Consider the following 14,131-nt stretch of genomic DNA (forward strand, 5'->3'; position numbering starts at 1 on the left):
AGTGCAGGGTCCTGCACTTAGGACGGAAGAACCCAATGCACCGCTACAGACTAGGGGCCGAATGGCTAGGCAGCAGTTCTGCGGAAAAGGACCTAGGGGTGACAGTGGATGAGAAGCTGGATATGCGTCAGCAGTGTGCCCTTGTTGCCAAGAAGGCCAATGGCATTTTGGGATGTATAAGTAGGGGCATAGCGAGCAGATCGAGGGACGTGATCGTCCCCCTCTATTCGACATTGGTGAGGCCTCATCTGGAGTACTGTGTCCAGTTTTGGGCCCCACACGTCAAGAAGGATGTGGAGAAATTGGAGAGAGAGTCCAGTGAAGGGCAACAAAAATGATTAGGGGTCTAGAACACATGACTTATGAGGAGAGGCTGAGGGAGCTGGGATTGTTTAGTCTGCAGAAGAGAAGAATGAGGGGGGATTCGTTAGCTGCTTTCAACTACCTGAATGGGGGTTCCAAAGAGGATGGCTCTAGACTGTTCTCAATGGTAGCAGATGACAGAACGAGGAGTAATGGTCTCAAGTTGCAGTGGGGGAGGTTTAGATTGGATATTAGGAAAAACTTTTTCACTATGAGGGTGGTGAAACACTGGAATGCGTTACCTAGGGAGGTGGTAGAATCTCCTTCCTTAGAGGTTTTTAAGGTCAGGCTTGACAAAGCCCTGGCTGGGATGATTTAACTGGGAATTGGTCCTGCTTCGAGCAGGGGGTTGGACTAGATGACCTTCTGGGGTCCCTTCCAACCCTGATATTCTATGATTCTGTGATCACTTTCCTCTCATGCAAGTGCTTCAGGATTGATTCTTTGAGGACCTGCTCCATGATTTTTCCAGGGACTGAGGTGAGGCTGACTGGCCTGTAGTTCCCAGGATCCTCCTTCTTCCCTTTTTTAAAGATTGGCACTACATTAGCCTTTTTCCAGTCATCCGGGACTTCTCCCGTTCGCCACGAGTTTTCAAAGATAATGGCCAATGGCTCTGCAATCACAGCCGCCAATTCCTTCAGCACTCTCGGATGCAACTCGTCTGGCCCCATGGACTTGTGCACGTCCAGCTTTTCTAAATAGTCCCTAACCACCTCTATCTCCACAGAGGGCTGGCCATCTCTTCCCCATTTTGTGATGCCCAGCGCAGCAGTCTGGGAGCTGACCTTGTTAGTGAAGACAGAGGCAAAAAAAGCATTGAGTACATTAGCTTCTTGCATTTGTGTATAGGCACTTGAGATAACTCGCTGATCGTCCCTCTTTCTCTGTATGAGGCAGGAGCCCTCCCCTCTCGCGTGCTCCTGCTCGTGCTTCCTCCCAGTATCTCACTTCCCCACTTACCTCAGGGCTTTGGTCTCCTTCCCCTGGTGAACCTAGTTTAAAGCCCTCCTCACTAGGTTAGCCAGCCTGCTTGGGAAGATGCTCTTCCCTCTCTTCGTTAGGTGGAGCCAGTCTCTGCCTAGCACTCCTCCTTCTTGGAACACCATCCTATGGTCAGAGAATCCAAAGCCTTCTCTCCGACACTACCTGCGTAGCCATTCGTTGACTTCCACGATTTGACGGGGTCTACCCAGGCCTTTTCCTTCCACGGGGAGGATGGATGAGAAGTCCACTTGCACCTCAAACTCCTTTATCCTTCATCCCAGAGCCACGTAGTCTGCAGTGATCCGCTCAAGGTCATTCTTGGCAGTATCATTGGTGCCCACGTGGAGAAGCAGGAAGGGGTAGCAATCCAAGGGCTTGATGAGTCTCGGCAGTCTCTCCATCACATTGTCAATCCTAGCTCCTGGCAAGCAGCAGACTTCTTGATTTTCCCAGTTTGGGGGGGGCAAATAGATGACTCAGTCCCCCTGAGGAGAGAGTCCCCGACCACCACCACCTGCCTCGTTCTCTTGGGAGCGGTGGTTGTGGAACCCCCATCCCTAGGACAGTGCATCTCATGCCTTCCAATCGGCGGAGTCTCCTTCTGTTCCCTTCCCTCAGATGTATCATCTAGTCCACTCTCCGCATTAGTACCTGTGGAGAGAACATGAAAACGGTTACTTACCTGTATCTGCGTTGCTGGTACATGGACGCACCCCTTTCTTCTTCTGGAGGTCACATGTTGCCAGATTTCTTCACCGTCCTCCTGTCCCGCCCAGTGCAGCCTGCTCTGAATCTTCAGAACGTTGCATCTGTAGAAGCATATCCTGTCCAGGAAATCTTCAGTTTCTCTTATGCAACGCATGGTTGCATAAGATTCACCTTCAAACTGCTGTTTTTATCCATGAGCTGATTTCGTAAGGTATTGTCACGTGTGGTGAAGGATAAGAGATATGTATCCATTTGCACATTGCTGGCATGAGTCCATGTTGACTGACCAGTTTACTTAGTGGCTGCATGTATATATATTGAATAGAACTGGAAAGAGAATTGATACTTGTGGAGTCCCACTGTGTGCAAACAAACATGTTAATATGCCTAAATGTAAATGTACACATCTAGGAACAAAAATTGTCGACCATACTTACAGGATGGGGGACTTTATCCTGGGAAGCTGTGATTCTGAAAAAGATATGGGAGTCATAGTGGGTAGTCAGCCAAATGTGAGGTGCCAGTGTCATGCTGTGGATAAAAAGAGCTAATGTGATCCTGAGGTGCATAAATGGGAATTTCCAGTAGGAGTAGGACGGTTATTTTATCTCTGAACTTGGCACTGGTGCGACCACTGCTGGAATATGGCATCCAGTTCTGGTGCCCACAATTCAAGAAGAATGTTGGTAAATTGGAGAGGAGTTCAGAGAAGAGCCATGAGCATAATTAAAGGATTAGAAAACCTGCCTTATAATGATAAATAGATTAAGCTCTTTTAGTCTAGCATAACAAAGAGAAGGTTAAGGGGTGACTTGAGCCATCAGTAAGTATCTACATGGGGAACAATATTTAATAATGGGCTCTTCAATCTAGTAGAGAATTAACACAATCCACTGTCTGGAAGTTAAAGCTAGACATTTTCAGACTAGAAATAAGGTGTAAATTTTCAGTGGTGAGAGTAATTAACCATTAGAATTTACCAAGGTTCGTTATAGATTCTCCATCATGATTTTGGGAAAGTTCTTTGGCCTATGTTATAAAGAGGTCAGACTACATGATCCAATGGTGCATCCTGGTCTTGGAATCTGTGAATGCTCAGCGGTGTTGAACGTTGTGTTTAAAAAAAAAAAAAAAAAATTCAGGAGGATTAGAATGGGTGTCTGCCCTCTGGCCATTGACAGCGGAATGATATCCATCAGTGCCACTAATGGGTTTCAGTCCCATGTCTTAGCTTGAATCCAGATTATGCTGGGTCTAGGATATTAGCATCAATTAGATGAGCTTGAAGTTGGCCTTTGGCTATTGTTTCTGTGAGCTTGCCCAGGAACACAGTGTTTGATACTGGATGCTATTGGCAAGAACTGATAGATCTATAGTGGCTTGCACTATTATGTAAATTGACAACTAATCCAAACACCAGGTCCAGGGTGTGACCCAGATATGGGGGATGGACTGGAGGTGATTTGGGAAAGTTGTAGGGAGCCAGTGAGGATATGATTTGGGGAACAGGGGTGTTGCATCTGCAATGACTAGGATATTTTACCAACATGCTGGCAAGGTATGAGGTGAGTTCCTCTAATGAATGCTTTAGTTTCTCTGGTGGTCTGTAAAATAGCATAAAATCTGTTTAGCTTTGGCTCTGTTTTCTATCTTAAATTAATTAAAATTAACTTGTTTTAACTGAGGTATCTCTTTTGGCACCTAGCACATCATGGGTGCTGCCATAAACAAATACTACCACCCTCTGCTCAAAATTTTTGTGAACTATCCATGAAGGTATAAGAACTTTGACAAAAGTGTGAAGTACATTTGAGAAAAGTTTGCCCAGAGGTAATGATGGGTGAACCTAAGGAAGTGGATGGGGCTACCCAAGAAGCGAGGTTTGAGAGAGAAAGTCATGGTACAGAGGGTGGAGCCCTGGAAGATGCTAAATGGGGAAAGGAGGAGAAGGACAAGAGAAATTGCTGCAAGATGTTGAAGGGGCAGGAGCAGGGTCCTAAGGTCCTTTGGACATTCATAAGACTTTCTACGGTTTTGATGGGATTTTTTCTGCCCTGTGCTGATTGGCTGTTTGCTCCATCCTTCCCCCTCCCTCACCATTTCTTCACCTCAGCTTCATTCCACACTTGCCCCTCACCCATTCTTCCTCTCCCTTTTCTTTCCACTTAGCTGATCTCCTCTTAAGTAAACCTACAAATTAATAATAATTAAAAATCGTGGCACCAACATGTCATTTGCTGCCATGACATTATTCATTCTGCTGGTGTGTTATACCCCATCCCCTATCCTGTGTCTGTCTTGTCTATTTAGATTGAGTTCTTCAGAGAAGGGATCATCTGCTGCTCTCTTTTTGTATGGTGCTTAGCACAATGATATCCTACTCTTGCTTGGTCTTTGGGCATTATCATAATATCCATGTTAAATAATAATTGCAGGAAGAGTCCAAAAGGTAGAAGGACATCAGTCTGTTTTTCAAACATCTGGTTCTTTTCATCAGGTGTCCGTGATGTGAGCAGTCTGAATGCTGAGAGCTCTTTGGCAGATCTAGGCTTGGACTCCCTGATGGGAGTGGAAGTGCGTCAGACCCTGGAGAGGGACTACGATATTGTCATGACTATGAGAGAGATTCGGCTGCTTACAATTAATAAACTGCGAGAACTTTCCTCCAAGTCTAGAACAGCAGAGGGTACGTCATCTGAATTTGGCCTTGGGGGAGACTAGGGTTGCTAGAATAGCCGTTGGGGGTCCATATACCTTTAAAATAATAAACAGGCTCCCATGCTGTCTCTTTCAATAAGTAATGGTGAGAGCCTCTTAGTGACAGGTGATGGAATGGGGCCTGGTGTGAACTGATAGTATTGTAAATAACAAGTGGGCATAGCACTACCACTTATTGCTGTGCTGCCCCAGTGGATTGGTCCAGCCAGTTATTGGGGGGGCAGGAAAGTCCTTAATTGAGGACCCAAGGCCAGGAGAAAGAAGCTTATTTAGTCTCCCATCTCCATTTCTCTGCTGCCTGATCTCCAGCACAGCTCAGACAGCTCTCCAGTGGTCCCTAGATCGCGTCAGCAATGCAGGTGCAGAGAGCTAGCGTCAAATAGCCTGAACCATGAACTAGCCATTAGCAGCAGTATCAGTTTGGACAGGGAAATGACAAAGGCAGAAATTCAGAGGAAACAGCAAAATCCAAAGCCAGGCTTGTGGGGGAAGAGGTAGTGTCCTTTCTGAGTCCCCCTTCCTCAAGATACTGGCAGAACATCCCCTCTGAGGCACCAAGCCTGAATTTCTATATGGATTAAACTCACTGCCATTTAATGATCTAGTGAGCAAGAGGGCTAGTCCAGACAAGCCTTCACTTCTCTGTGGGCTGTTCTGCCTGTCCCACTAATCTGATCCTGACTGTAACTGGCTTTTCCTGATCTGCTCTCCTTTAAAGAACTGAAACCATCCCTTCTGATGAAAGTTGGCCAGGCTCAGCACCCTGAATTGGACTTGAACAACCTGCTGGTGAATCCAGAAGGGCCAACAATCACCCGGCTCAATGAGGTACAGAGCACAGAACGCCCTCTTTTCCTCATTCACCCCATCGAAGGATCCATCACAGTTTTCCACACACTTGCCTCCAGACTCAGTATGCCCAGCTATGGACTCCAGTGCACAAAAGGTATCTGCATCCTTTATTCATCTTGACTTTCTAAACCTCACTTGGTAGCTTTCACCATCGCATAGAGGGCTCAGTTGCTGACCTCTGCATGCAGAGCTCCAAGCTTCAGTGACCCATGACTGAGTCCACTTAGAAAAGTCACAAACATCCCCAGTTAAATGGGAAAGAGAAATGTCAGTGTAAACAGAAGATGCTTAAATGTGGAAGTGTGTTCTCACACAGGGAGGGCCGTATGCCAGAGTGATGGACAAGACTCTGCTCATCACTGACGCTCCTGGGGCACAATTACTAGTTTGGTCAGAAATATGGATTTAACCCGTGTCATAATCTGTATAGAAATACATTTTTAAAAGCAGCTGAGTGTTTCTAACTTCATCTCTCACTCTGATTTCAACCTGTTCTTAACTCCCATATTTGCTTCCTCTTTCTAGCTGCTCCCCTGGACAGTATACAGAACCTGGCAGCCTATTACATTGACTGTATAAAGCAGGTGCAGCCTGAGGGACCCTATCGCATTGCAGGATACTCCTTTGGAGCCTGTGTAGCCTTTGAAATGTGCTCCCAGCTGCAAGATCAGCAGAACCCCTCCCATTCACTCAACAGCCTCTTCCTGTTTGATGGGTCCCACTCCTATGTGGCAGCATACACTAAGGTAAGAGATTCCAGGGGAATCTTCGGAGACCATCCTATGTCTCACCAATGCTCATGATTTGGGAGCCTTCCATGTGACTTGAGCCATTTTAAAAAATTGACAGACCCATCTTCCAGGAAAAAAAAATAGCTGGCAAGGAGGTGTAGATGACTGTAAAACAGCAGCTGTGCTCCATGAGCTGAGTGGGACTGGGATGCAAGTGCTGATTCAGATATCCTATAATAAATGGTTGAATTAGCCTGCTTGTTTCAAGGTTCTGAAGCCTCCAACATGTTCTTGTGCTGAAAGCAAGGGTCCTAACTTGGTCTTGTGCTGAAAGCAAGGGTCCTAACTTGGCTTTGTCCTAACCTGGCTAGGCCTCTTAGCACCCCCATATCCAATGCACCGCTACAGACTAGGGACCGAATGGCTAGGCAGCAGTTCTGCGGAGAAGGACCTAGGGGTGACAGTGGACAAGAAGCTGGATATGAGTCAACAGTGTGCCCTTGTTGCCAAGAAGGCTAATGGCATTTTGGGGTGTATAAGTAGGGGTATTGCCAGCAGATAGGGGAACGATCACGTCCCTCACTATTCGACATTGGTGAGGCCTCATCTGGAGTCTGAGTCCAGTTTTGGGCCCCACACTACAAGAAGGATGTGGAGAAATTGGAGGGAGTCCAGCGAAGGGCAACAAAAATGATTAGGGGTCTGGAACACGTGACTTATGAGGAGAGGCTGAGGGAATTGGGATTGTTTAGTCTACGGAAGAGAAGAATGAGGTGGGATTTGATAGCTGCTTTTAACTACCTGAAAGGTGGAGCCAAAGAGGATGGATCTAGACTATTCTCAGTAATAGCAGATGACAGGACAAGGAGTAATGGTCTCAAGTTGCAGTGGGGGAGGTTTAGGTTGGATATTAAGAAAAACTTTTTCACTAGGAGGGTGGTGAAACACTGGAATGCGTTACCTAGGGAGGTGGTGGAATCCCCTTCCTTAGAAGTTTTTAAGGTCAGGCTTGACAAAGCCCTGGCTGGGATGATTTAATTGGGGATTGGTCCTGCTATGGGCAGCGGGTTGGACTAGATGATTTCCAGAGGTCCCTTCCAACTTTTGATTATTCTATGATATCCTCCCTTCTGGCTGGCATAAAGCTCTCTAAAGGACCCCAAAATCTTGACAATTGGTCAGTCTCCCAGTAGCATCCACGTGGTGATCACCTGTATTCTCTTTGTATGGTTTCTGGGTTTGTTGTCCTGTTCGGATTCTCCCAAGCTTTTCAGTCACTTGCTGTCAAGTACAGAGCACCGTACTATGGTATCTTATCTAACAAGCAAGAGAGAGCTTCCCTTTTTGTATTAGTGACACTTTCTCTCTTCCAGAGCTACCGAGCCAAGCTGACCCCAGGAAATGAGGCTGAGGCAGAGACTGAAGCATTGTGTGCCTTCATTCAACAGTTCACAGGCACTGAATACAATAAGGTAATGTTCCTCCACTTATTATAGCTACAGGAAAATGTCTCTTGCACACAAGAAGAAGCTGGTAGCTGCACCTCACTTAGCAATAAATTGTTCTTTACCATCTACAGTTGCTGGAGATTCTTCTGCCTCTGCAAAACCTGGAAGCTCGTGTCAAAGCTGCTGTGGATCTGATAACGCTGAGCCACAAAAACATCAATCGTGAAGCTCTCAGTTTTGCTGCTGCTTCCTTTTACTACAAACTGAAGGCTGCTGACAAGTATGTGCCGGAGTCCAAGTATCATGGGAATGTGACGCTACTGAGGGCAAAGACCCACAACGAGTATGAAGAAGGCCTGGGTGGAGATTACAAGCTCTCAGAGGTTAGTTTAAGGAACAGCTCCAATTATGAAGCTGCACTTTCCTAGTTGGAGGGCAGGAAGGAAGTGGCAGGAAGCCATATTCTTGCCCTCCCCAAAAGATGTTTGCCTTCGGGGGCAATAATTATGCAACTGTCTCTTCCTGAGAACTGAAGAGTCCCCAGAAAAAAACATGAAGAGGAGGCTGCATGGTTCTAGGCCACTGTCAGCCTCAGAGGAGGCTGAGGTCTAGGAGAAGGTCTCACTCCAATTTTGAAGCAGTTCCTAACAGCAACCTACAGTTGTTTCCATTAATTCCTATAGTTCCCAAAATGCACTCCGTGCTCTGAAGAGCAACTAGTCTGCAAACAAGTTAGTAGGGGCAGGGTTGAAGCAGAGACCAGTTAAAACACCTCTGTGCTTTTTAACCTTTGTGCACTCATTTTTTTAAAATTCTTCCCCCTTGATATAATATAGGACAGCAGGGAGGGGAAGAGAATTTCTAGATCTTCTATAAAAATAAACTTGTTACAGCCAGATGCTCTTCCCTTTTGGAACTTCTCATTTATTCCCCTTCCCACCGTGTGTTGTGTGATATGATTTTTATCATGCACTTAAGGAAAGTTCATTGGGTGTGTTCCCACCCACCAAGAGACTATCCTTTAAAACTGCCATCTTTCTGAAAGTGTTTACATTCCCAATCCAGCCAACTACACCAGCTTATTCCTTGCTGTGATGGGGAAAATGGATTCGCTTCTACTGGGGCTCAAGGTAGAGGTGCTGGCCCCCTATGCCCTGCCCTCAACAGTGCATACATTGAAGCATTTAAATGAAAAAGTTTTAGAGTCAGAACAGAGAATGGAACAGGTGTGAGAATCAGGAGACCTTCAACCTCACTCTTCTGTCTCAGGCTTTCATGTCTTATAGCTAAGGCAGCAAGAATGTGGAACTAAAATGCTTTAGAATTCTGGATATAAAATTTTCTTCTTTTGTCTTTTTGCCATGTGTAGGTCTGTGAGGGGAAAGTATCTGTCCATGTCATTGAAGGGGATCACCGTACCTTCTTGGAGGGAGCTGGTGTTGAGTCAATTATTGGGATCATCCACAGTTCACTAGCAGAGCCCCGGGTCAGCGTCCGAGAGGGTTAGCCCCTTTCTGCTCACCTTATATCACTGGCCGAGAGAATTCCAGCAATATATCCCTTGTTACGACAGACCCCAAGAAACTCTTCTTGTAATCCAACATCCCATCTGCTCTGCAATCAGGTCTAGGAAGTCCTGCTGATGGATGTCTCTCTCCAGTGTTGTGACACTCTCACTCTACACTGCTACATGGACCTACATCCATGGCTACTTCCTACCCCTTTGGCAGCATGAAAAACAAACTTAGGAGTAGACTTCTTTTCTTGTGCTATGTATCGTTTTGTTGTCTTAACAGTATTCCAAAGGATAAGTGATGCACTTATTAACCAAGCCCAGTTAGCAAGGAGGGGAGCTGCAGCTGATTTTGGAGACTTCTTTTGATCTGTGAAGAATCAGTCTGTAGTTAAGTTAGATAGAATTCCATTGAGGCTCTTGTAACTTTTTTTTATTTGAAATATTTTACGTATTTATTGCATCAACTTCCCAGTTTTAATTTATCATTAATTTAAACAAAACAAAACATACCTTGGAAGTTTGTATTCCTTCTACCAGGTGAAGTTGCCAATTTTGTTAAACCAAAATGCATCTTTGCAGCAGTCTCTCCCCTCCTTGCTTCACAAAGAGAGAGAGAGAAGGGAAGGAAGGTCAGGGAGGGTCTCAAGATGCTGCTGTGCTAGGCACCTTAAGTAACTTGGGTTGATATACTCGCACGGCTGACCATAGGCACATACCAAGTGTGGGCTGCACGGGCCTTGTACTGGGGTCCCTGCAACTTCACCTTCTCCCAGCATACACCTACCACTTCACCTTGTTTCTGACCCACCATTAGCCTCTCCATTCAACCATACACACTATGAAAAAATTAACTTTGGGACTTTCACCCTCCCTAGTTCCTCATTGACAAGCACCATTATCTAATCCTCATGACCCCCTGCTTTCCCAGAACCAAAGCTCTGCAGTGGTTACAGCTGTCTGCCTAACACCCCTGCATATCTTATTTAGCACCAGGGCCAGCTAAGCCTAGGGCCATCACTGTGTGCACGCAACCTCTTCTCACTGAGACTGGAAATCCTACATGTTCGCCAAGTAATCAGTTCAGTGGCAAATTACTTTAAAAGATTTGATACCTTTTTAAAAGACATTTACACTTTAGAATCCAATACGCCTTTTTCTTGCTATTGCTATGCTGGACCTGTCTTTAGGAAAACCCAGTGAATTCATGCTGTACCTATGATACAGAGGAAACATGGGGAGTAAACACGATCAACTAGATTGGAGCCGTTGTGCCTCTCAGAACTGCATTATAATCCAGCTCTCCGACTAGATTATCCTGTCGGTATTGGTGCAGTCCAATGACAGGAATGTCCCTGACTGCCACAGGTTCTGAGGTGGGTGCTTGGTTGGTTAAACCACCCTCTGTGGATGGCGGCTGAATAACTGGTTTTAGTTTAATAAAATATTTGTGTGGAAATTTGAAATGCAAACACAGTGTTGACTTAAAACGTTTCCAAGTCAGTCTTGTTCTGTTTTTTCATTTTTTACATACCTTTGGTAAAAATGCTGCTCTTGAGAGTGTCCTTTCCTTGTTGGCTCTCCTAAAATTAAATGAGAATTAATCTCGGGCTGGATGGCTTTTCTTTCTCTCTCCTCTTCCTCCCCCTGCCTTCTTATTTGTTAGTCATCCTGAATCTTCCATTTCTTGGTATAAAAATCCCTCCAAAACTTCTGCTGGCAAATATTGTTGGAAGGCTGTAAAGAAGATGCATGGTATTTTGGAACATCAAAACCAGTAGCCATGATCTTAGTACCTCAGACAGGTGTAACCAAACTAAGAGTGGGCATTGGACACAAGTCCTAATCTTAGCTCTGACTCTGTTTTGGACAAATCATTAAGCTTTCTGCCTCAGTTCCCCCATCTGTAAAATGGGGCTCATAGCACCTGCTTCACAGGTCTGTTGTGAGGATTTATTAGACAATGTGTGTAAAGCACTTGGTCCATGCAAAATGCTGTTAAGTATTAGTTTCCTTATTAGGTGGGGTATGTTACTGGGGGGGGGGGTAATTGCCAAGGCCCTGACCCTACAATGAAAAGGAGAGTGGGTCGATCACATACCCACCTGTGTGGGACTAGAATGCCATAGTATTTCTGAGCACCATTCTTGCAAATCCAGGTGCTAGGTAAAACACAAAATGAGAGAAATTTCAGTGGAAAATGTTTCAAAATTATTGGCAGTTGCAGTGATCCAGGGAGGGGGGAATTCTCACTGACATGGCCTATACTGAAGATCTGGAAGAAGGAAGGTGATAAAACTTGAACTAACTTTGTAAATAAACAGTCTTACTGCTAAATTAACAGGAGTCTGAGCCAGAGTCTGTGTTGAAGGCAAGTGCTGCTCTTGTACAACTGCAATTTAAATGCATAGTTCTGAATGACTGGACAAGAAGCAGGAGCTGTGTGCTAATTATTTTTAAAGTGACATAAATGTGCATGGCCTCTCAGACTGCTTGCAGCTACTGGTTTAGTAATAAGTACATCAAGAATGACCTATCAAACAATGCCACACATGATCTTGTAGGAGAGAAATGGAAAAGTTTTTGCATTTGTAATCCCAAAACAGTATTTTTTTTCACATCGAAACTTCAGCGGCTGCTATATAACCCATTATCTTATTGGCTGCTGAATAGTCTGCCAAAAATAACTTAATAGAGCTTGTATTATTGCCTAATGGTTCTCAATGAGCTACTGTGACGGATATGTCTATTGTATTTTATTTGTCCAAAATCAAGTACTACTATCACACTTGCTTCTTTGAGAGAGGAAAGTTCTGCCAGAGCCAAGTCTCCAAGGGGAGAGTGACAAACTTGCAAAAAAGAAGTTAATTGGATTCCAGTGCTTTCTCCCTGTACTATTCTGTGGACCCAGGACATGAAAGGTTGGGAAGTCAGAACTGTTGTCTGGTTATCTGAACTACGTGGAGAACAGTGCAGTAGTTGAGGCTGAGGCAGTTGGAAAAAATTGCTACTGAAACCAGCTATGAAATTCCCCCTTTCCTCTAGCACATGGGGAGAGCGAGGTTCTGAGCTGGCCTTCTCACAACTGACATGGTCTGTGGAACTGTATCTGAAGAAGATAGAAGGGGGAAAAGCCATTATTGCAAATAATCATTGCTGAAAATAACCATCAACAAATCTTACCAATGAGTATTTCAATTATGAGCCTAAGTCATGTGCTGGGGGAGGAGGAAAGGGACTGAAAGATAGTTCAGCGAGAACACATTGCAGCAGAATTTATTTGTTGCTGTGAAATTTGGTCATATTGTGCCATGGAGTACACAGGAGCCCAGGTACAGAGAGAAAAAAAGAGGGCTATCACCTAGTACTTAATGTGACATGGGACAGTCTGGGAGGGAAAGGTTCCCAAGAGATGCTGAAGGAGCAGCTAGAGAACTAAAATGAAACAACTATGTCAGCAATTCAAAGAAGGGAGAGTATAGAGCAAGTGTGATTTATTATGCCAGATATCAAGAATGGGAATAAAGGGGCATGCATTGGGTGTGGTTTTCACATGCAGAAGAATACAAGACCCTCTTTTGTGGTTGGAGTATGGGCCTCCATATGACCATAATCTTTATAAGATCAGGTTCTTTTAATTGCCACAAGTGTTGCTGTTATGTACCAAAATATAATTATGTTGCTTAGTGCGCTAGGTTAATGTGAGACACCACAGTATGGCAGACTGCTATTGCATACCCACATACGTAGCAGGAGGAAGTGACAATTCAACAACTCTTACCTACTCTGTAAGTATTATAAATACTTTAGACTGGACGACTGCAATACAATGGGGCTACATTTTAAATCCACTTAGAAACTAAGGCTAGTGCAGAATATGGCATCCTATACAACAATGACTTACCCACGAGCATGTGACAGCAGCACTCTGGGAACTGCACTAGCCATACAGTGGCTTCTGGATAGAATTTAAGGTGGTGATTCTGACACACAAAGCCCTAAATTACCTGGGATCCTCTCAGAAAAGAGACTCTCCCTGGTCCATACAGCTGAAGCTGATGGCAACAAGAGGAACACAATTAACCTTTCCCTATCTAGTATAAAAGAGGGGGCTGCTAGCAGAGTTGTTTTTGTTTTTTTTTTGTGATGTCACCTTTTTGGAAGATGTTCTCCTTGGTCTCAAATAACTAGAATATATTGATAGACACTAGATAAATTCAGGACAGAAATACAGTACAGATTTTGTTTAATAGTGGAATTAACCACTGGAACAATTTACAAAAGGGTGTAGTGGATTCTCCTTCACTTTTGAGTCAAAACTGGGTGTCTTTTAAAAACAGAGGTTCTCAAACTTTTTTTGTTGATGGACCCCTTTTCAAATGCAATGTTAATCACGGACCCCCAACTGAGAAACTGGCTGACAAAAGTATAGGTGTACTTCATATAAAGATGTACTGTTAGTAATGCTTTAAGACAGCGGTTCTCAAACTGGGTCAGGATCCCAAAGTGGGTCACGACGGCTGCTATTAGACTTCCTGGGGCCAAAGCCGAAGGGCTTTAGTCCTGGGTGGCAGAGCTCAGGTTATAGGCCCCCCTGCCTGGCGCTGAAACCCTTTGGCTTTGCCCCCCCGCCTGGGGCAGCAGGGCTTGGGCTTTGCCTCCCCCCACCACCCGGGGTTGCGTAGTAATTTGTTGTTAGAAGGGGGTTGCAGTGCAATGAAGTTTGAGAATCCCCGCTTTAAGAAAAAGAGTGTAAGAGTAATTACAGATAGCAGTGACATGGGTGTGCATGTCTTACTGCAGAGTCTGTC

General features: G+C 44.9%; 1 protein-coding gene across 1 annotated transcript in view; it reads left to right on the top strand.

The window, feature by feature from the left end:
* The window catches only part of FASN (fatty acid synthase), a 91,059-nt gene extending 79,398 nt beyond the window's left edge, over nt 1-11,661 (top strand). Inside the window, exons 38-43 of the mRNA XM_073311577.2 lie at nt 4,556-4,744; nt 5,495-5,722; nt 6,154-6,374; nt 7,733-7,831; nt 7,939-8,190; nt 9,177-11,661. Of these exons, the coding sequence (XP_073167678.1) occupies nt 4,556-4,744; nt 5,495-5,722; nt 6,154-6,374; nt 7,733-7,831; nt 7,939-8,190; nt 9,177-9,314 (1,127 nt within the window). The 3' untranslated portion in view covers nt 9,315-11,661. The remainder of the gene's footprint in view (nt 1-4,555; nt 4,745-5,494; nt 5,723-6,153; nt 6,375-7,732; nt 7,832-7,938; nt 8,191-9,176) is intronic.
* The last annotated feature ends 2,470 nt before the right edge of the window (nt 11,662-14,131 follow it).

This window comes from Lepidochelys kempii, chromosome 14 (assembly GCF_965140285.1).
Source record: "Lepidochelys kempii isolate rLepKem1 chromosome 14, rLepKem1.hap1, whole genome shotgun sequence".
NCBI classification, from domain to species: Eukaryota; Metazoa; Chordata; order Testudines; family Cheloniidae; genus Lepidochelys; species Lepidochelys kempii.